Source organism: Leopardus geoffroyi, chromosome C3, assembly GCF_018350155.1.
Source record: "Leopardus geoffroyi isolate Oge1 chromosome C3, O.geoffroyi_Oge1_pat1.0, whole genome shotgun sequence".
Lineage (NCBI taxonomy): Eukaryota > Metazoa > Chordata > Mammalia > Carnivora > Felidae > Leopardus > Leopardus geoffroyi.
Genome location: NC_059338.1, coordinates 68258726 through 68278409, shown reverse-complemented (window position 1 = coordinate 68278409; position 19684 = coordinate 68258726). Strand labels below are relative to the sequence as shown.

Genomic DNA, 19684 nt, shown 5'->3' with positions numbered 1-19684 from the left:
TTTAAACCCCTCAGAGGCTGGCTGCCTCTCCGTACGAGCGGTAAACTGGTAGGTAGGGAGGAAAAGTTTCAAAAAGCTGTTCTGTTTCTAAAAATTCTGTAGGGAACAAAACTCAGGCTTCCGCTCTGAGGCTGAAGGTATAAAACCGGAGGATTCCAGGGGGCATTTTGGGGAGCAGACTCCCCTCTGTCCAGGGCGCACCGTGCCGGCTGCGTAACGGAGGCCGGGGGAGAGCGGCCTTCGGGGCTGCTGGGCCTCGCCTCTGAGGTGGCCTGAGAAGGCCACCTGCACGTGACCCTTGCCCCCACATGTCTCTCCCTGGAGCTGTCTCCTTCGTTTTTGTACTTTGCCTCCTTCCCAAAAGGTGACAAGTGGCTCGTGATGGCATGACACAGGGACACAGAGACCGCTAGAATGGAGGGAGGGGATTCACACACACGCCTTCCCCGAGGTTCTGCTTTCTGCAGTTGAGCATTTCTTCGCAGCAAATCGTGGCTGCTCACGTTTGCCTGGGGCTTCATCGTCCACAGATTGATTTCGTTCCTTTGATCTCCTCGCCATCCTGTGGGGTTGACACGATCCCTTTCCCCATTTTCTTTCTTTTTTTATTTTTAAAATGTTTTTATTTTTTGCGAAACCGAACACAAGTGGGGGAGGGGCACAGAAAGAGGGAAACACAGACTCGGAAGCCGGCTCCAGGCTCTGAGCGGTCAGCACAGAGCCCGACGTGGGGCTCGAACCCACGAACTGAGATCATGACCTGAGCCGAAGTCGGGCACTTAACTGACTGAGACACCCAGGTGTCTCCCATTTCCCCCATTTCCCAAGTGAGGAAGGGAAGGCTCAGAGAGGGTAAGTGACTTACCTGTAGTCACGCAGCAGCCACAGACCTGTCTTTAAATCCAGATTGTCTGACTTTGAAAACCCCGTGTCTTTTCCATCACTTGAAAGCCAGCAAAGTAGCTTGGGCTCCTGATAAGGTTCAGTTAGCATAAACTTTCTGAGAAAAGGAGATTTAAAGACAGAGCGGGAGAAAAAGTGGCTGCTTTTCTTTTCCTTGGGCCCCAGCCTCAGACCTGCTTTACTGTGTCAGGTTCTTCCCGAAGGGGGTCCCTTGAAAGCTTTAAAAGCTGCCAGCACGCCCTGGGAGGGTCTTATGCTTCTGAAAGAGGGACATCCGAGTACTTCCCTCCCCTGAGCTGTGGCTGGGACCCAAGTCCACCGGTCTGTCCGGAGCTTGAGCCGATTTTCAGTTCCTGGGAGAAGCGGACGGTGACCGCAGGGCTGAGAGCAGTGGGCACCCTGTTGGAGCCGTGCTGGGTGCCGGGCTCTGGGCCACGACCCCTGACACACGGCGACCCCACGTTACCCACCAGGAAGCCAGGGAGGCTCTGGCCAGTGCGGCTGCCCCAGCGAAGGAGCCAGCAGACAGGTCTCGGTGCTGTGCCCGGTGACCGGCTAAGAACCACACTTGTTGGGCGGGCACAGCTGCCCACTGGGTACCTTCGCCATCACTGTTCATCCCACAGAAGTGACCTAAGGAGGGAGGAGAGTGGGGCAGGGGCAGTGCTCCGGGTGAATCCCAAAGTGGCTGATGGACGGTGCTCCCTCCCCGGCCCGGGCCTGGGCACCCAAGAGAGAGCTTCTCGAGGACACAGACATTGGGAGGGCGCTGTTGTGACTGGCTCCTGCCTCCTCAGAGAGGCAGCACTGCAGGCCTGATGGCCGCGCCCGAAGGGGGAGCGCAGGCCCCAAGGGGGGGGTCACTTTAGCTTCCTTTTCACGGTGGTGAGGGAAGTTTGTAACGGCACCCGCCGCACTCACTTGTTACAAAGATCCGACGTGGTCAGGGCCCTGCGTGCGGTAAGTTCGGTAAGAGGCCCCCACTCCACAGGAGGCGGTGTCCTCACTGTGCCCTGTGCCCTGTGCCCTGCGCCCAGGCAGGGCAGGGGCCCCACCTGGACCAGCTGTCCTCCCGGTGCCTCGTTCCGGAGGCACCACCTCGGGGAGGGCCATGGCTGGAGGAGGGAGAACGGGAGTGGCTGTCCCAGGAGGGTGGCTCCTGGCATACCTCCTGTCTGCTCAGCGTAAATGACTTCGTGATCGGTCTTGGGCAAGCTTCCTGGCCTCCCTGCGGCTCAGCCTTCTCATCTGTAAAGTGGGGCAGTAATACCTCCCTGGCTGGTGTGCTTGTGACAACCAGGGGCCCTGTCTTGTAACGAGCACTCCACAAACCGTGGTCCTCCGCGCTCAGCTCCCCTCCGCGCCCCGCAGACCTGAAAGGAGCCTTTACTAGAACAACAGAGCACTTCCCCTCGTGGGCCACGCCCACGGCTAGTGAACCTTAGCTGCCTTCCTCCCGCCCATCCTGGGCCTGCTGTCCCAGGCACGCGACCGGGGTAACGGCTCAACCCTCTCAACAGGATCTTCCCCTTGCTTCCTGTTTTCAGGTGTGGGACTCGCAATAAAGTTGTCGCTGTTAAGACAGTTTTGTTCTCCCGCGTAAGAGATGAGTACAGCCAGCACATGCTTCGAGGACCATCACGCGTGCTCACGCTGTGTCCCCGCACACACCCTCATCTCCACCTTTCCCTTCCTGGGACGTGGGCTTGCTTCTTTCCAAACTGGGCGCTGGGGAGAGCAGTCCGGATGTCAGGGCGGGCTGTGCAACCTGGACGTGCCGGGCCACCCCCTGCCCCGAGGCTTGGGCGGAGGGCTGCGGTCACCCTGGGTGCTGGACGAGGCCCCCGCGGCATTCCCTGGATTGCGTTCCCGCTGTCCCTGTGCCCAGGAGCCGTGCAGGGTGACAGGCCACGAAGCAGAGCCTCCCGGGTCTCCCCCACGTGGCCAAGTCATATCTGCTCCCGTTTAGCTCCTGGGTGCCCAGGAGTGTCTTCGTGTGCTGAACTTGACCCCTTGGATGCCACGTGATCCCCGCACGTTCCTCCTTCCCAGCTGGCCGAGTGCTAGGCTTGTGCGAGCCGGTCGATACATTTTGTCGGGAGTTTGCTAATCTGCCGTCCGTGCACGGCCCTTACTAAAACTGCTTATGTAAGCTTACGATTAAATAAATTATATTCAAAACAAAGGTGACATATAGTCACAACTCCCCACCTCCTGATTATTTCAGTACCTTTTCCTGTTATCTGTGCTCCTGAGGGTGCGACTGTGGTGCCCACGCGGAAATGTTACTCGGCAGGGACAGGACGCCTCACCCTATTCGGGGCCGCTGGTGCCTCGCGACGGGCCGTGGCAGGAGTGTTTGCGACACAGACATTGGCAAAGCTGCGGATCATGTCCCCTGCTCCCCCCTACACCCCTCGCGTTCGCCGTCAGACGTTTACTAGCACGGGGCCCACGTTTACCCACAGACGGTAAGTCTGGCTCCAGGACACCCGACGAGGACGCGGGGGCCCTGAGCACCGGAACCCAGTGTCCAAGACCCTCAGGGCCGGACCTGCACCCTCCCCAGCATTGGCACCAGTGGCTGTCACTCCATGTGCTTTGTGTCCCCGAGAGATGACAGGAAAGGAGACTTTTCACTAGCGTGTCATGAGGGCCTGGGCTTGGGCGTGACATAAGTGAAATCCTCTGCTGAGCGCGAGCATGGTTTTGTGCTTGGACCCTGACCCCACACCCTTGAGTTCCCTTGGGGACCACCGTCCTGTGAGGGGGGCGTCCCTTCCCAGGGGCTCCCACGTCCTCCCACAGCTGGACCCACGCATCTTAGGTGGATGCTGGGGTGAGGACCGACCGTACTCGGCCACATTATCCACCCCGCGGGCGGTCTTACAAGGGGCCCCAGGTGTCTCGGGGGCTTGGCTGAGCTTTGCACGCAGAATCGGCTCGGTGAGCACAGCTCCTTCCTTGCCGGGCATTGCAGCCTGTTGAGTGCGGGCGTCCTGCCGTTCCGGCACGCACCTGTCCCCCGGGAAAGCCAGGCTCCTCCCTGGACCAGGCACCCCAGGGGCAAACACACAGCTTTTGGTTTAGAGATGCACCAGCAACCAGGAGGCTGTTTGGCTCCTAGAGGGTGACTTACATACCACCACGGCATTTCCGTCCCAAACGCCGTGATGGGGCTCTGAGCGGCAAACCCTGTCTCTTTCAGAGACACCTGGTACCTCAGAGAAACAGCACCACCTTCCCCGTAGGAATATATTCCTCATTTGAGGGCAGGGGAGGTAGGGAAAATGAGAGCTGGATAAACACCAGTCCCCATGTGAAGTTATGGTGAGACACCTCCATCAGGCCCCAGGGCTGCAATGGAGACAGCAGGGGCGGAGCTAGAAGCTTCCAGGGAAGGGTGGCCGGTTAATGGCATCAGAGCACAGGTCCTGTGATGCTGTTCTGATTTTCCCGCAGCTCCACAGAGAGTAAGCTTGCTTTGGGGTGGCCTTCTGGGCTCCGCGGGCTGCAGAAAGCCCTGTCCACAGAGGGGACCAGGGCTCCGCGTCATGCCCAGACCCCAGGGACGGCCTGCACCCCGCACCCTGGGCAACTGGTCTTCAAAACCAGCAACTCTTTGTGTTGAAGGAACATTTCACGATTGGATGAAGACAATTTAGCGCTTGCCTCCCAGGGAAGCAGTAAGGACACAGCCGCATGTCCAGCAGCGGCCACGTCCGAAACGAGAAAATGAGACACGTGTCACCTAGGGCTGCATTACTGGGAGACGCCCGTCCTAGGTCTGGGGAAGCTCGCAGTTGGGGAGCCCAACCCATGCCAGGCCCAGGGGGTCAGAGCAGTGGGATGACGGGACTTCCTAGGGAGACGCAGGGGCCCCATGAGCGCTGGTTCCTCGGGCAGCGGCATCCTGGACACTGGAAGGTCGTCCGGATGGGGTGTGAGGGCCTAGCACTGAGCCCTGTCCCGTTCAATGGTTAGTATCATCCGTGACTCTCACGTGAAGGCCACCGATCCATCCCAGGAGGACACAAAGCTGAACAGGATTCCATCAGGACAGGCTCAGAATAGGAGATGAGGCTCCGAAAAAGCAGGAAGATCCAGGCGGGGTGAGGAGCCCAGGGCGTCTGGTGGGCAGTGGGTCCTGGCGCCGAGCTGAGGTAGGGTCAGCTTGTGAGGCCCCTTTGTGGAAAGCAAGGGTGGGTCCCCAGCGTCCTCAGCCGCTGCCAGCAATCCCGAGGGGCACTGTTCAGCTTGCGGCCACGTGCTTTACGAGGGATACTGGGAAATCGCGTGTGCCCGGAGCAGGGCGTCCAGAGTCCCTTTTATAGGCTGGGCAGAGAAGCTTCAAGAAGACTGTCTACAAAGAATCCAAGGTGCCACGAGGGTGGAGGGCAGGGCCGGGGTGGAAACACCCTGCCCCTCCTTCCAGGGCGGTTCTGGAGATGCCTCAGGTGGAATTGGAGCTCTGTGCTCGCACACCTGTAGGAAGGGCAGGGCCACGCGCCCTGCAGACTGTCCCCAACCTACCTGTGCAGGGAACTCTGGTCACGGCGTCACAGGGGGAAGGCTTGCAGGGCACTGGCTGTGAACTGCACCGTGGGGAGGAGTGGGGCAGAGCCGTGGGGTCGAGGGTGGCCTGACAGACAAGCACGTCGGAGGGGGTGGGATGGGTCCACGAGGGGAACTAAGGATCGGAATTAGTGTGAGAAAGTGGGCTTGCCCCAAATTGGACAACAGCATAATAGTTAATCCACAGAATTCAAATGCAGATAAAGGCAGGAAGGGCTCGATTCAGGATCCCATGGATTATAAACTCTCTTTTTTTTAAGTTTATCTATTTATTCTGAGAAAGAGTGCGGGAGTAGCAGAGAGAGAGAGAGAGAGAGAGGGAGAGAGAGAATCCTAGGCAGACTCCGCACTGGCAGCACGGAGCCTGACGCGGGCTCAGTCCCATGAACCATGAGATCGTGACCTGAGCGGAAACCAAGAGTCAGATGCTTACCTGGCGGAGCCCCCAGGCGCCCCGTAAGCTCTTGGAGGACAGGTTTGCATTAGGAAACTCCAGACCTGGGCTTAGTTCGTATTAGGACACAGCAAGTAGATGCCGAATGGAACGCAGATCACTTGTGGAATCAGCGGGAAGCAGAGAGAGCTGCTCGTGGTGTTAGGAGCCGGTGTCCTGGGAGGAAGGTGGGGGAATGACTTTAACCCCAACTACTTCCGCAACATCACCCATGGTGCGGGCCCAGCTTTGGGGCCGGTGGGCCTGGTCCCAGGGAGACCGGGGCAGTGGGCAGGGTGCAGCTGGGCCCTGGGGGTCTTGTGGCTCCGGCCGTGGGGTCACCATGAGCCTGACTCCAACTTCCATGCATTTGCCCACATCTGGGCCTGCGGATGAGACAGCCTGTGTGCTCCCCCCTCGATGCCGGTGGGGAGATCCAGCCACACACAAGCCGGCCTGTGCGACGGACCCCTTGCCGAGCCCCACCCCTGATCACAATAGAAGCCGGGGCCCGCCCCCTCGTCACTCTCACACCCTCCTGTTGGGGGCCTGCCCCGCTCCCCCGAGAGACCCATCCTGTCAGTGATTAGACTCCTCCTTCCTCTTGGAGCGCACGCACCATCAGGCCCAACATCCGAGTCGCGTTTTGAGTGGGGGTTGGTGCAGCCCCCAACCCAGGGCGAGCAAGACCCGTGGTGACAGGTAGACCCTGGATGCAACGGAGGCTGGTCAGTGGCCCGCGTCACGGTCCCCGGGAGACGCTGCTGGCAGGGGGCCTTCCGTGAGCCCCTTGGAGGCTGGACCCTTCCATCCCCAGGCCCCACCCGTTCAAGGCCCCTGGGCTTGACCGTGCTGTGCACAGACCGGCGGGGGCAGGGACAGTCGCACCACAGGCCTGTGAGGGGGCAGGTGCGAGCCGTGCACACTGTCCTCACTGTCCGTGGCCCGGGGCTCACCGGCTGCACGGAAGGCGCCGTGCAGCCCGTGGTTCGGTGAACGACACCATCGGTGGGTCATGGAGGGAGGGGTTAGAGGAAAGCTCTGGGCTAGCGCCGCACGTTTGTAATTACCCTTCTGGACAAAGAGAGGGGAAGGCGGTACTTTTCTCCGTAAGATCCTTTCTGGCTGATTTTCATCCTTGAGGACTGCCATCCAGAGCCTCGCTGGTGGCAGCGGGGTGTTGTCGGGGGGCAGGAAGATATGGGGTCCCGTCCCCTTTGAATTGGACTCCGCAATCTGTCCACACACCCACACCCATGCACACTCACACTCCACACACTCACATGTGCTCACACACTCATACATGTACACACATGTGCTCACACTCACACACGCTCTCACACATTCACCCCACACATACTCACATGTGCTCACACACATACACGCACATACATGTGCTTACTCACATACACGTGCACACACTCACCCACATACCCACATGTGCTCACACACACTCATATACACACTCACATGTGCTCACACATACTCATGCACGCTCTCACACATTAACCCCCACACCCACATGTGCTCACACACATACATGTGCATACATGTGCTTATAGTCATACACGCACACACGTGCTCACACTCTCACACACTCACCCACATACCCACATGTGCTCACACACACATACACGCACACACATGTGCTCACACACTCATGCGTGTGCCCACATGTGCTTGCGCTCACTCATACACGTGCACACGTGCTCACACTCACTCATGCACGCTCTCACACATTCACCCCACACACCCACATGTGCTCGCACTCGTGCACACACCCACACACTCGTGTGTGCACGCTCACACACACATGTGCATGCCCACACGCACACTCATGCACACACTCACACATTCACCCCACACACCTACACACACTCACATCCATACACTCTCACATCAGGTACCACACTTACACACAGGCATACACTCACATCACACACCGCCTACCTACACACACTCACATCACACACCGCCTACCTACACACACTCACATGCACACACACCCTTATACACCCCCTCACAGTCTTCTACATTCACCCACACTTACACATACCACACACATACATATGCAGTCACATTCACACATATGCTCACACACATACACATGCACACACATGCAAATGCTCTTATATCACACACCACACCCACACACACCCCCACTCACACACGCACACACATTCACACGCTCTCACGTCGCACATCCACACACATCCACACAAACTCTCATAGCATATACCACACTCACACAGCCCTACACACTCACGCATGTGTACACATGCTCACACACACGGACACCCACACCACACACACACGTTTACACTCTCTCGCATGTACACACAGACGTGCTCTTACGTCACATACACATTCTGACGTATTCACCCACACCTTTACACACTCACACATATACTCACACACTCTCACAGCACATACCACACTCTTACACACACCACACACACACCTCATATACACACCTTCACCCACACTCACACACCGTACACATATACACACACCCCCCCATACTCTCACATGTGCACTCACACATACACACTCACATATGTGCACGCACATACTCACACACGCTTTTTCTCAAGATCAGTCCCTCGGGTCCCCTGTCCTTCTAAGCCTCTGGTGAGAAGGAAAAGGAAGAGGCAGGAGACCAGGAGGAGAGGGAGGGCTGAGGGCAGAGGGGAGAGGACGTCAGTCGGCTGTTTTAAGGACATAAAAGTCCTCTCCTAAGTCGTTACGGTCTTGCCCGTTCATTTCTTTCAAATGGAGTTAAAAGGTAATCTGATAGGTTTCATTATCTTCACAAATAATTCATAAATTCAGATGAACTCGGAACCACGACATAGCGTGTGGGAAGATTTCAAGGTCTGACAAGGTGATAATTATGGGGCCACGCTGGAGCTGACAGCCGGCGTTGCAGTGATCTCCTTTCATTGAAATTCTCTGTGTGATTAGAAAAAAGGCAATGAACGGAGTTCAGTGGGCACTCCTGCCCCAGCGCAGCACCCAAGAGGTGTGTGGTGTGTGTGCGCGGGTGGCTTCGTGGGCAGAGGACTCTCATGCGTAGCCAATGACAAGAGCAGCACAGATGTCTGCAGAAGAAGGGCGTGTTCAGCTGCAGAAGCCTGAGAGAGTCAGAACTCTGTTATCAGCACAAGCCAGCTCATGTGCGAGAGCTACTGCTCTGCTCAGTCTGGACACGCATCTCTGAGGTGAAGACAGAGCCCACGTGTTTGTCTGGTGGACCAGAAGGAAAGGCAATGACTTCTGGAAGGAATAAGGCATTGCTTTGTGCTGAGTGTGCTTAAGTTGGCAGAGTATCTTCTACAACCTTGACATACACGTAAGCTCATGAAATAAACCATGAGTTTCAGGATAACCACACAGTGAGTGCCATCCATCCATCACACATCCTCCATCACCCCCATCCTCCATCACTCCATCCCTCCATCCCTGCACGCACCTATCCATCCACCCATCCCTCCACCCACCTATCCATCCACCCATTCACCCACTCACCCATCCATCCCTCCATCCCTCCATCCACCTACCTATCTATCGATCCACTCATCCATCCACCCACCTATCCATCATCCACTCATCCATCTATCCATCCACCTATCCATACACCTGTCCATCCATTCATCCATCCATCCACCTTCCCATCCATCCATCCCTCCATCCATCCACCCACCCATCCACCCATCCACTCACCCACCTATCCACCCATCCATCTATCCATCCACCCATCCACCCATTCATCCATCCATCCATCCATCCATCCATCCATCCATCCACCCACTTATCCATCCACCCATCCATCCACTCATCCACCCATCCATCCACCCATCCATCAATCCATCTATCTACCCACCCATCCATCCACCCCCCTTCCATCCACCCATCCACCCACCTATCCACCCATCCATCTATCCATCCACTCATCCATCCACCCACCTATCCATCCACCCATCCATCCACTCATCCACCCATCCATGTACCAATCCATCTATCTATCCATCCATGCATCTATCCATCCATCCACTCACCTATCCATCCACCCATCCATCCATTCACCCACCTATCCACCCATCCACCCACCCACCTATCCACCCATGCACCCATCCATCTATCCACTCTTCCATCCATCCATCCACTCTTCCATCCATCCATCCATCCATCCATCCATCCATCCATCCAAAGTGCTCATTGGATCCTCATCCTCAGCAGATGTCGGAGATTCCACTGTGTTTCAGCCACCCGATATAGCTCTGTGAAACTCTGAAAGCCCTCCCATAGTTCCTCTGTGTTCCTGTCTGCTGCCATGCTTGAACCGTCCATACTCCAATGCATTGGTGTGAACACAGAGATTTGCCCCATCATGGCTTTTGCCTCTCCAACTAATGTGGCTCAATTATTTTGTGAGTTTAGTAATCTTACATAAGGTAAAGGGGAGCGAGGGGAAGAGCCACTATGGAGGCTTCCCCCTTCACCCCTTCCTCTTGCTCTTCCTGTGTTTCCTCTAAAGGTACACAAGCAAACCCAACTTGCAACCCTCCCCACCCCACCGCGCGCACACACACACACACACACACACACACCCTCTAGTCTCGTATTGAATAAATCATGCCCTGAAGACTCAACTTTTACCCTAAGTGAGTTAGTCAAAAACTGTTTTCTGGGGGCGCCTGGGTGGCTCAGTCGGTTAAGCGTCCGACTTCGGCTCGGGTCATGATCTCGCGGTCCGTGAGTTCGAGCCCCACGTCGGGCTCTGTGCTGACAGCTCAGAGCCTGGAGCCTGCTTCAGATTCTGTGTCTCCCTCTCTCTCTGACCCTTCCCTGTTCATGCTCTGTCTCTCTCTGTCTCAAAAATAAAAACATTAAAAAAAAATTTAAAAAAAAACTGTTTTCTGAAGAAACCTTTCCAAAAGGAAATCTAGAAAGAAAAAAAATTCTTTCCCCCTCTACTATGTATTATTTATCTACGTAGATTCTATCTTAAAACTCCAGCGGAATGTCACTGGTCACTGAGGTCAGGTTTCGTCATGTGGCCGTGAAGACGGATGTCCCAGCACAGGGGCCGTGGGAACAGCATCCTAACCTAGAGGGGAAATTATGCACAGCCAGGCAAACTGATGGGCACATCTGCTCGAGCAATCACTCTGTCAAGCTGAAGACCTCGCCTCAGTCGCCTCCCTTAGCAAACTGAAGTCCGCGTGTGCAGATAGCAACTGATAGCGTCGAAGGTCCCACGAAAGATTTTCTCTGGGACACCGGTGTTTAAATGTGTGTAACCATTCCTCCTGTTGAATTTTCCTGTCTCGTGGTTTGCCTTTCAGCGACAGAGGAAACAGGGGGTTTTTGGAAGGTGACAGGGCACAGATCCAGCGGGTGCCTTCCAAACACACCCCCAGCTGCTTTTGCCAATGCAGGAGAGGCTAGGAGCCAGAACCCCCCTGTAGAATGTACAGAAATCACTTACCTACCAAGCATGTCATCCCACACTACTATATTTTTTGTCTCATTCCATTTTTTTATGTTGTTTTTCTGTTTCTGGTGAATTCTTCTTCACCAAGCCAGCCAACAGGGAGAGTGGAGAGACGGGATCCATTTCTGAGCCAGGGGGGTGTTCACTCATTCATTCAGCAGTCACCCGGTGAGCTTTGGCATGTGAGGTGTCCTACAGGGTGGTGGCCTATTCCAAACTCATTCACCATCCTCTGACTGTATTTACCAAGTGCTTTTCAGCTCCCTGGCACCCTGGTAGATGCTGTGAAGTTGTTTTTGTTTTTTAAAGAAAAAAAATGCAGAAAGCAAGTAAGAGAAGCAAGCTTCTCGTTCCTAAAAGATCTTGAAATGCCCCCGGAAAACTAAAATTAACAAGAAACGATCAAGAAACATAACAAGACGGTCATTTCCCCCCAAACAATGGGACTTTATGTTTATGGATCCTTCTGTGTTCTACACATTCATAGAAACTTCTCTAGTGACAAAATGTAGAAATGATCCCTGAAGGGTCGTCTGAAGACAGTGACGAAGTGCAAATTTCTGTGGGAGCACCAAACGTGCATACGGGGGCCAGCCAACAGGAGCCGGTGAAAGTCAGGGAGGCTTCTCAGGGGTGGTGTTGGGGGCAGATCTCTGCCAGCAGCAGTGGGCTTGCAGGGGGCTGCTTCCAAGAGCCCAGGACAGTGGAGTGAGTAAGAAGGGGGTGCTCTGGACCAAGTCCCACCTCCGTGACCTGGTTTCATCCCTAGCCACACATTTGTTCCACGTTATACCTCACCCCTCCCCCGCACCACTGAGAAAGTCCAGAGCTAAGGCGGATTCTGTGATGAGCACTCAGGTTCAGACTGGATCCTGACTCCTCAGCCCACATCCCCGACCCCCTGCCCGCGCCCCTGACCCCCCATCCACAACCCAGACCCCCAGCCCGCACCCCCAACCCCCAGCCCACGCCCCCTTCCCTTGAAGGGGTCCAAACCCCGGGTCGAGGCCATCGTGGGGATGACCTGGGGCCAGGGTGTGAGCCCCCAGCCTGGGGGACTGGTATTAATCACCCCATCTGGAGAAAACTGAAGGAAGAAATAAACACTATCCTTAAGTACCTTGAAGCTGGTGACTGACGCGGATTCCTCTGGAAGCATCCGAAGAGAACTAAAGGGCAGTGACCACACAGTTGGGAGGTTTGGGGTCAGTGCCCTGGGCTGCTGCCCGCCCTGACGTGGCCGACATCTCTGCATAGGAACCGCCCGTGAGGGGCCCTGGGGTTCTCCGAGGGAGGCCCCGGGCAAACCAGGGACAAGAGTCCCTTCTCTGGGTCACCCTGGTCCAGCCCTGCCCATGGGGCCATGACCCCCAAGATGACCCAGTGGCCCTCAGTCCCAGGGGTGAGGTGGGCAGAGAGGGAATCTGGCCGAGACCCCCGGCCCGGGTCAGAGAGGCCTGTCGTGGCTGGGACCACCAGCGACGCCCCAGCTTGCAGGCACAGCGGGAACACATTGGGCGAGGCCTGGGCACAGGACGAGGATGCGTGGCCCTGATGCCCGGTCATTCGGGGAGCAGCCCCGCCCCAAGCGGGGAGCCACCACCTCCCCCTCCTCCCTTGGGCTCCACACGAGGAAACTCATTCACCATCTCGTGACTCCTGCGGGACGCGTCAGGCGCAGTTCCTGACAGTTAACGAGACTGACTTTCTGAGCTTTTTAAAGGGCCTATTGTCTCTGGAGTAATTTTAATTTGATCTCAAACGGGAATTCTTTTAAAAATGGAATGGTTTGGGGATGCCTGCGTGGCTCAGTCAGTTAAGCTACCGGTTTCAAATTTTTTATTCATTTTTTGAGAGAGAGAGAGAGACAGAGCACAAGTTGGGGAGGGGCAGAGAGGGAGACACAGGATCCAAAGCAGGTTCCAGGCTCCGAGCTGTCAGCACAGAGCCCCACACAGGGCTCGAACCCACGAACCACGAGATCGTGACCTGAGCTGAAGTCGGACACTTAACCGACTGAGCTGCCCAGGCGCCCCTAGCAACCCATTTCAACTCAGGTACTAAGCTGGGCACTAACGCCATCCTGAGGTCCTCACCCTCACGGCCACTCCCAGAGGCCCACCTCCTAAGGCCACCGCTTGGTGGGGCGTTCAGCATATGGATTTAGGAGGGACACATCCAGTCCAGGACGTGTCCCAGTCGACGACACCTAACAACCGCATTGCCTACGACAAACTGGATTGGAAGCACTGGGGCCGTGCCGCGTAGACCCAACCCACAGGGAGCATGGGGGCCCTGTGGCGTGGACCCAGCCAACAGGGTGCCAATTCCCAGGTGGGGACGGCTGAGCTCCCCAAAGGCACGTGGTGCCGGTGACAGGCCGGCTCCAGGCTCCGCTTCAGCCCCCAGCCTCCTCGACTCCGCACGGCGGCCCCTCCCGGGAAAGCCCAGCAGTCTAGCTTTGCGCCACTACGGGCCTTTGCACGCACGCAAGGACATAAAACAATTAAGACACGGTCCCGGCTCTCAAGACCCGCACAAATCCTCCCTCGGTGGAGAAAAGCACATGCGTGGAAAGGGAAAGAATGTGCCTGTGAGCAGGAAGTGGCCTGGGAATGGGGGTGGAGTCAGGGAGGGCTCTCTGGAGGAAGGGGCACTTGCTAGAGCTACACGGAGTGAAGCAGGGGTAGGTGCTTGGGCTCTGCGGTTGCCTGGAGCCGGGGTGAGTCTTCTACCGCTCGGACGGGTGTCTGTCCTGTCCACGCCTGTAACCTGTGGTGGCGTTAGGACCACTGTCCTGCACGGCTGTGCTGGGGCCCGTGGGCTGCCTGTACTGTGTAGACTGGACGTGGGGGCAACGAGGCCGGAGAGGGTCAGCCTCGTGCTCATAGGAGGGTCAGGTTGCCAGAGCCTGTCCCCTTCCCTCTGAGGTGGGGACACCCTCCCCCCACCCCGGGTGAAGCCATCCCTTGTGCAGCTGGTGAGCCTGACCAGTAAGCCATCCAGAAGGAGGGGGTTTCAGAGAAGAAAATTCGCTTCAGCTTCGTTCCTCAGAGCGGTTCCTATAGCGGGAGGTGGGGAGGCCGCCAGGGAGAGAGGCCACTTGGGGGACAGAGAACCCTCTCCTGCCTCCCGGATTTGTGCGGGTGTCCCTGTGCTGTGAGCATGCCTGAGAGGAAGACCGGCTGGGACCGCTCACTGCCTGGCTTGTCTCTCAAGGTGCCCGTCGGGTCTGGTCCTCAGTCCCGCAGACTCACCAGAGAGCCAGCTCGGGGACTCTGGGGTCCAGGCTCCTCAGGGGGCCCCCCGCTTGTCCCATCCCTCCCCGCACCTGGGCCAACCCCCCAGTGTTTCCAGAACTGGAGTCCAGGGCCTGGGGGACCCCGGGGTCAGCCGGCCGGCTGAAGCCTGGCCGCGGTGTGGGACTTTCCCGATGGAGCCTTGAACAGGACACTGGCTTGTCCACTCCCTTTGACACATGTGTCCGGCCTCTCCTCCGCCTGGGCGAAGCGTTTCCCTGAGTGACCGACCCTGGGTTCCCGCAGCGAACTCTGGGGTGGGGGCTCAAAACCCACACCCGCCAAGGAGACTTCATTTCTGGGATGGGGCTGTCCCAGCAGAGGCTCCCATCCCCGGCGATCCCAGCGCCCCTTCTGGGCTCCCGACTGCACACGTCCTCTCTCTTGGCGCTGACCGCCTCGTGTCCCCAGGGGGCAAGCGGCCTGACGCAACTCACCCTTTGCAGGAGAGCATCACTCTCCCGGAAGAGCTCGCCTGCGGCAAGACAGAGGCAGGTGGAAACAGTGTCCCTGTTTAGAGACGGCACGGTGGGAGGTAAATGAATCGGCCAGGAGGGGCTGATCACAGCTCATCGCACCGAGAAGCTTAAAAACCCTTGATGTGAAAACGCTAACGCCCGTCAGGTGGGGCCCGTGCTGGAGGCCTGACGTCCTTTATCTCCCGTAACCCCAGCCCTGCGAGCCTCCCCTTCTTCCAGCTGACGAACGTTGACCCCGGCAAAGCAAAGGAAGCAGCTGGTTGGGGCTCACGCGGGTAGCGCCGGGGAGACCGTGCGTCACACAGTCGTGTGATTTTCACCAGACCCCGCTGCTGGCGACGCACCAGAGCGCCGAGGCGATCGGGACCGCGTTAAACCTGCTTCCCTCGCGAGCGTCGGGCGATTCTTGGCCTGATGTTGGCCGAAGGACGGTCTGCGGCGAGGCTGCTCGGGGCGGATGAAGCCCGAGGTTCACCTCCCGCTGCTGTGGCTGAGACCCCCCCCCCCCCCAGGCTGCCCGGGCCCCAGGCTCTCAGCCGGGCTCCCATCTGTGATGCCCTCGGTGCCCTGCCTGCCGGTGTGCGCCGGCCTTTCCCGGGCGGCTAAGGACAACGGCCCTTGGGATCGTGAAGGAGTCCCACAAACCCCGTCCCGATTCCGAGTCAGAGACAAGGGGAAGGGTCAGGTAGAGGACGCCCCGCAACCCCCCAGCCGCGGACAAGGCTACGTCGGAGGACACCGCGAACCCCGAGATTGGGGGGCTTCTGCCGCACGAAGCAAGTCTGAGGTGGGCAAGAGGTTGCGGGAGGCAGTCTGGGAGCTGCGGTGTCGGGGACGGTGGGACGGAAGCGGGGCGGGCGGTGGGAGAGGGGTGCCGTCCCCCCTAAGGCTCGGCCAGACCCTGGGCGCTGGTGGGTCTTTCTGCTTCCCCGAGTCCCAGCCATTGGGTTCAGGCTGCCGTGGAGACTGACTTTGGGGTGACTTTGGGGCTGGCAGCAGAGGGGACGAGTCCTTCAGCCCCCAGAGTGGGTCCTGGCGCCACAGGGGAGCGCCAGCAGGGGATGACCCGCCCGCTGGATTCGTGGTGCCCGTTGTCCACGGCAGCCCTGGACCTCCAACCCTACACGGCCCATATCCCAGGCGTGCGTAGCTCAAAATCCCCAGCGTGTCACCGGCAGTGGCGGTACAAAGGCCACATCGCCACAGCTTCCTCCCGCTGAACCCCAAATTTGGGATTAGCGGTCCGGTGGGTCAGGGCTCTCCCTCCACCCCACTCGTACGCAACACCCCAGCCCATCCCCCAAGGAAGGCACTGGGTCGAGGTGGCCATCGTGCTCTTCCCAGACTGAGGGACAGGGGTCACCCAGGGTGAGGGGGCAGGCACACCGGTGTTTTATGGTTGGGCCCTCCCCCGATGTGGAGGGACTCAGAGAGGGGTGTGAAGAGCGCCGCCTTCAGAAGCTACCGTTTGTGGAGAGCTCGTAGCACCGGCCCTGCCGAGCTTCTCCTCGCTCTTCCTCACAGGCAACCATGCTGGAGCCCTTCTCCTGTTTCCCCCCGAAACCGGTTCCGCTGAGCCCTTCTCAGGTTCCCCCATAGCCACCGTGCTGAGCCCTCCCCCTCAGTCTCCCTCAGAGCCGGATTGCCGAGCCCTTCTTCCGTTTCCTCACAGCCCTCCATGCTGAGCCCTCCTCCACAGTTTCCCCCCATAGTCCCCCATGCTGATCTTTTCTCCTCAGGTTCCCTCACAGCCGCCCCGCTGAGCCCTTCTCCTCAGTTTCCACCACAGCCGCCATGCTGAGCCCTTCTCCTAAGTTAGCCTCAGTCTCCCTCACATCTGGCCCGGCTGAGCCCTTCTTCTCAGTTTCCCTTGCAGCCGGCCTGCTGAGCCCTTGTCTTCCATTTCTCCCACAGATGGCCCTAGTGAGTCCTTTTCCTCAGTTTCCCTCACAGCCTGCCATGTTGTTTTCTTCTGTTTCCCTCAGAGCCCCCATGCTGAGCCCTTGTCCTCAGTTTCCCTCACAGCCCCCAAGCTGAACCCTTGTCCTCAGTTTCCCTCAGCTCCCCGCAGCCGGCCCTGCTGAGCCTTTATCCTCATTATCTCCCTCACAGCAGGCCCGTGACTGACGTGGGGACTGTCTGCCTCCAGTTTGTTAGTGGTGAAGTGGAGCCAAGAGGGGGCACCAGGGTTGCTTAGTGCGTGGAGCCGCAGACTTGTTTTTGGCTCAGTTTGTGATCCCAGGATCCTGTGGTTGAGAGCTGAGTGGGGCTCCGTGCTGCATCGGGAGCTTGCTTGGGATTCTCTCTCTCTTTTCTCTCTGTCCCTCCCCTGCTCGAGCTCGAGCCCCCTCAAATAAATGAAGAATTAAAAAAGAAAGAAGCCAGGAATCAAGCTGAGTCGGCCCTGAGGGTGTTTGTGAAGCAAATTCCTTTGCTTTGTCTACATCATGGGGCTGCGGTCCACAGCCCACTGGACGTGATGTGCCAGGCCTCGGGCGGGCCCGGTGTGCTGGCGGCCAGATGGGGCCCACAGCCCGGGTTGGGATGTGGTCAGGATGGTTCCGTGCATTCTCTGAGCTGGTGGTTTTCCACCGCTGGGTTTGCCCAAGGAGTTTTGAAAAGAGAGGCGGGGGCGCCCGGGTGTCTCAGTCGGTTAAGCATCCGACCTCGGCTCAGGTCGTGATCTCCTGGTCCGTGGGTTCGAGCCCCCCGCATGGGGCTCTGTGCTCACAGCTCAGAGCCCGGAGCCTGTTTCGGATTCTGTGTCTCCCTCTCTCTGCCCCTCCTCTGCTCGTGCTCGTGCACTCCCTCTCTCTCTCTCTCTCAAAAGTAAATAAACATTAAAAAAAAAGAGCCAGATGGCCCATCCACATCCCTTGAATAGTTTGCCTCGCTGACCTTTGACCTAGGGAGGGCTGCCCAGGTTCTCTACAGGTAGGGCTGAAGTGGAGAAGGGCTGGCTCACCGCTTGCCTCCCTGCAGAGGCTGGGGGCCTCCTTTAGTTTCTTATCAGCAGGCCTGGGGGTTCCTGAGGATTTGCATCTCTACATGTTCCTGGTGCTGCTGGCCCTCAGGCCCCCACTTGCAGAACCGCTGTCCTACCATCCCGTTCGTGGTCTCTGACCCGTCAGCATCCTGGTGGCAACACGGCAGTGACCAGAGGTGGACGGTGGCTGTCCCGGCTCGCTGTGCACAGCCTCCCAGGGTCCTCCTTGATTTGCTGCAAACCGCCTTCCACTCTTGAGCGAGCTCTGCCCGGGCCCCTGGGCCACAGCGTCTGCAGGGGGACCCGCCTTTGCCCCCAGTTCCCCAGCCCGGACCCTTGGTTCCTCCTCAGTCTTGCCCTGAGCCTTCCTGCTCCCGACCGCTGACCGCGGACGCCCCCCGGGGACCACATCCAGCGCTGGCTCGTGGGCAGGCGTCCCGAGGGCTCCAGGAGGAAGGCGGCCGGTGACGGTGTCAGCGGTGAGGATATGAACGCGCTTCTCAGCGTGGCTCCCATGCTGGGACGATAGCCTGGCATCATCAAGAGCCACCGTGGTAGTGCCGTGGCTCGCGCGTCTCGAGGGCATACGCCGTGCTGGGCAGCTGGTGCGCCCAGCGTTCGCGTGGCTCCCCTGTTGGTTTCTCGTTTCTCTGACTCGACCGCACCTGCCCAGGGCCTGGGTCACGTCCCGCACCGGTGCTCACCACCGCACCACTGCAGGTTTCAAGTGGTGGAGCTAATGGTCTTGCGTGGCTTGTGGTTCACTCCCCCACCCCCGGTCCCGCTTTCTAGTAGGCAGCGCGCCTGTGAGAAGTTAAAAGAGAGGGGAGATAGTGAGGCCCGTAGCAGGGCTGTCTTACGTCACTGGTGAGTGCTGTGACCTGGGAAGCTGCATGGCGCCCTCAGCGGCGGGGAGCACCGCGGGGGACCCTCCGTCCCGCTGCGGTGCCGAGGGCATTCTCCCCCTCCCCCTCCCCCTCTGCAGCAGGTGCTGGGGGGACGCCCGGACAACACGTATAACTAATCCTGTCTTAATCCTGGGTCATCGGAAGCACAAGGAAAGCCCAGGACCGACGGCGAGGATGCCAGGGATGGCAGGATGTGGCTGATCTGCAAAGATCCGCAGATCATTTGATAGCCAAGGGTTCCAGAATTGCTCCCGTCCATGCTTCAGGGTGGCAAAGGTTCCCGCTAAGATGTGCGGTGAAATTCTAATCTCTGTTCTAGGACCACGTTTACATACCTGATTTAAGACTGTCTTGCGGTGGATTCAGGCTCTTTCCGAAGGCAGATTTCCAAGGGCCGCCTTACAGAGATAGCTTGTAAATATTGGCTGAGGTGATGTTAAGGAGAATAACATCCACAGATTGGAGAGCTCTCATCAGAACCTAGCCCTGCTGGCTCCTGGGTCTTGGATTCCCCACCTCCAGACATGTGAGGAATAAATGCTCAAGCCCCCAGTCGGCGGTATTTGGTTATAGAGCCTAAGACACCGTCCCAATGTGTGGGGGA

At 58.0% G+C, this 19684-nt stretch overlaps 1 protein-coding gene and 2 long non-coding RNA genes across 7 annotated transcripts in view; 1 reads left to right on the top strand and 2 right to left on the bottom strand.

Moving 5' to 3' along the window:
- CNIH3 (cornichon family AMPA receptor auxiliary protein 3) overlaps nt 1–19684 on the top strand; it is a 135413-nt gene that overhangs the window by 85656 nt on the left and 30073 nt on the right. For 4 of the 5 annotated variants that reach the window (XM_045453297.1, XM_045453296.1, XM_045453295.1 and 1 more), the window contains one exon: nt 2451–3088. The exons of the other annotated variant lie outside the window; for it this stretch is intronic. In XM_045453297.1, the coding sequence (XP_045309253.1) occupies nt 2451–2931 (481 nt within the window). In that variant the 3' untranslated portion in view covers nt 2932–3088. Of the gene's footprint in view, nt 1–2450; nt 3089–19684 lie in introns of those variants that run through there. 5 annotated transcript variants of the gene reach the window in all.
- Nucleotides 40–2459, bottom strand: LOC123585301. The gene is made up of 2 exons (XR_006706045.1): nt 866–2459; nt 40–562 (listed from the first exon to the last, which is right to left on the bottom strand). It is a non-coding gene; the product is annotated as an uncharacterized LOC123585301 (long non-coding RNA).
- Nucleotides 5876–12939, bottom strand: LOC123585304. The gene is made up of 3 exons (XR_006706048.1): nt 12529–12939; nt 11403–11690; nt 5876–6088 (listed from the first exon to the last, which is right to left on the bottom strand). It is a non-coding gene; the product is annotated as an uncharacterized LOC123585304 (long non-coding RNA).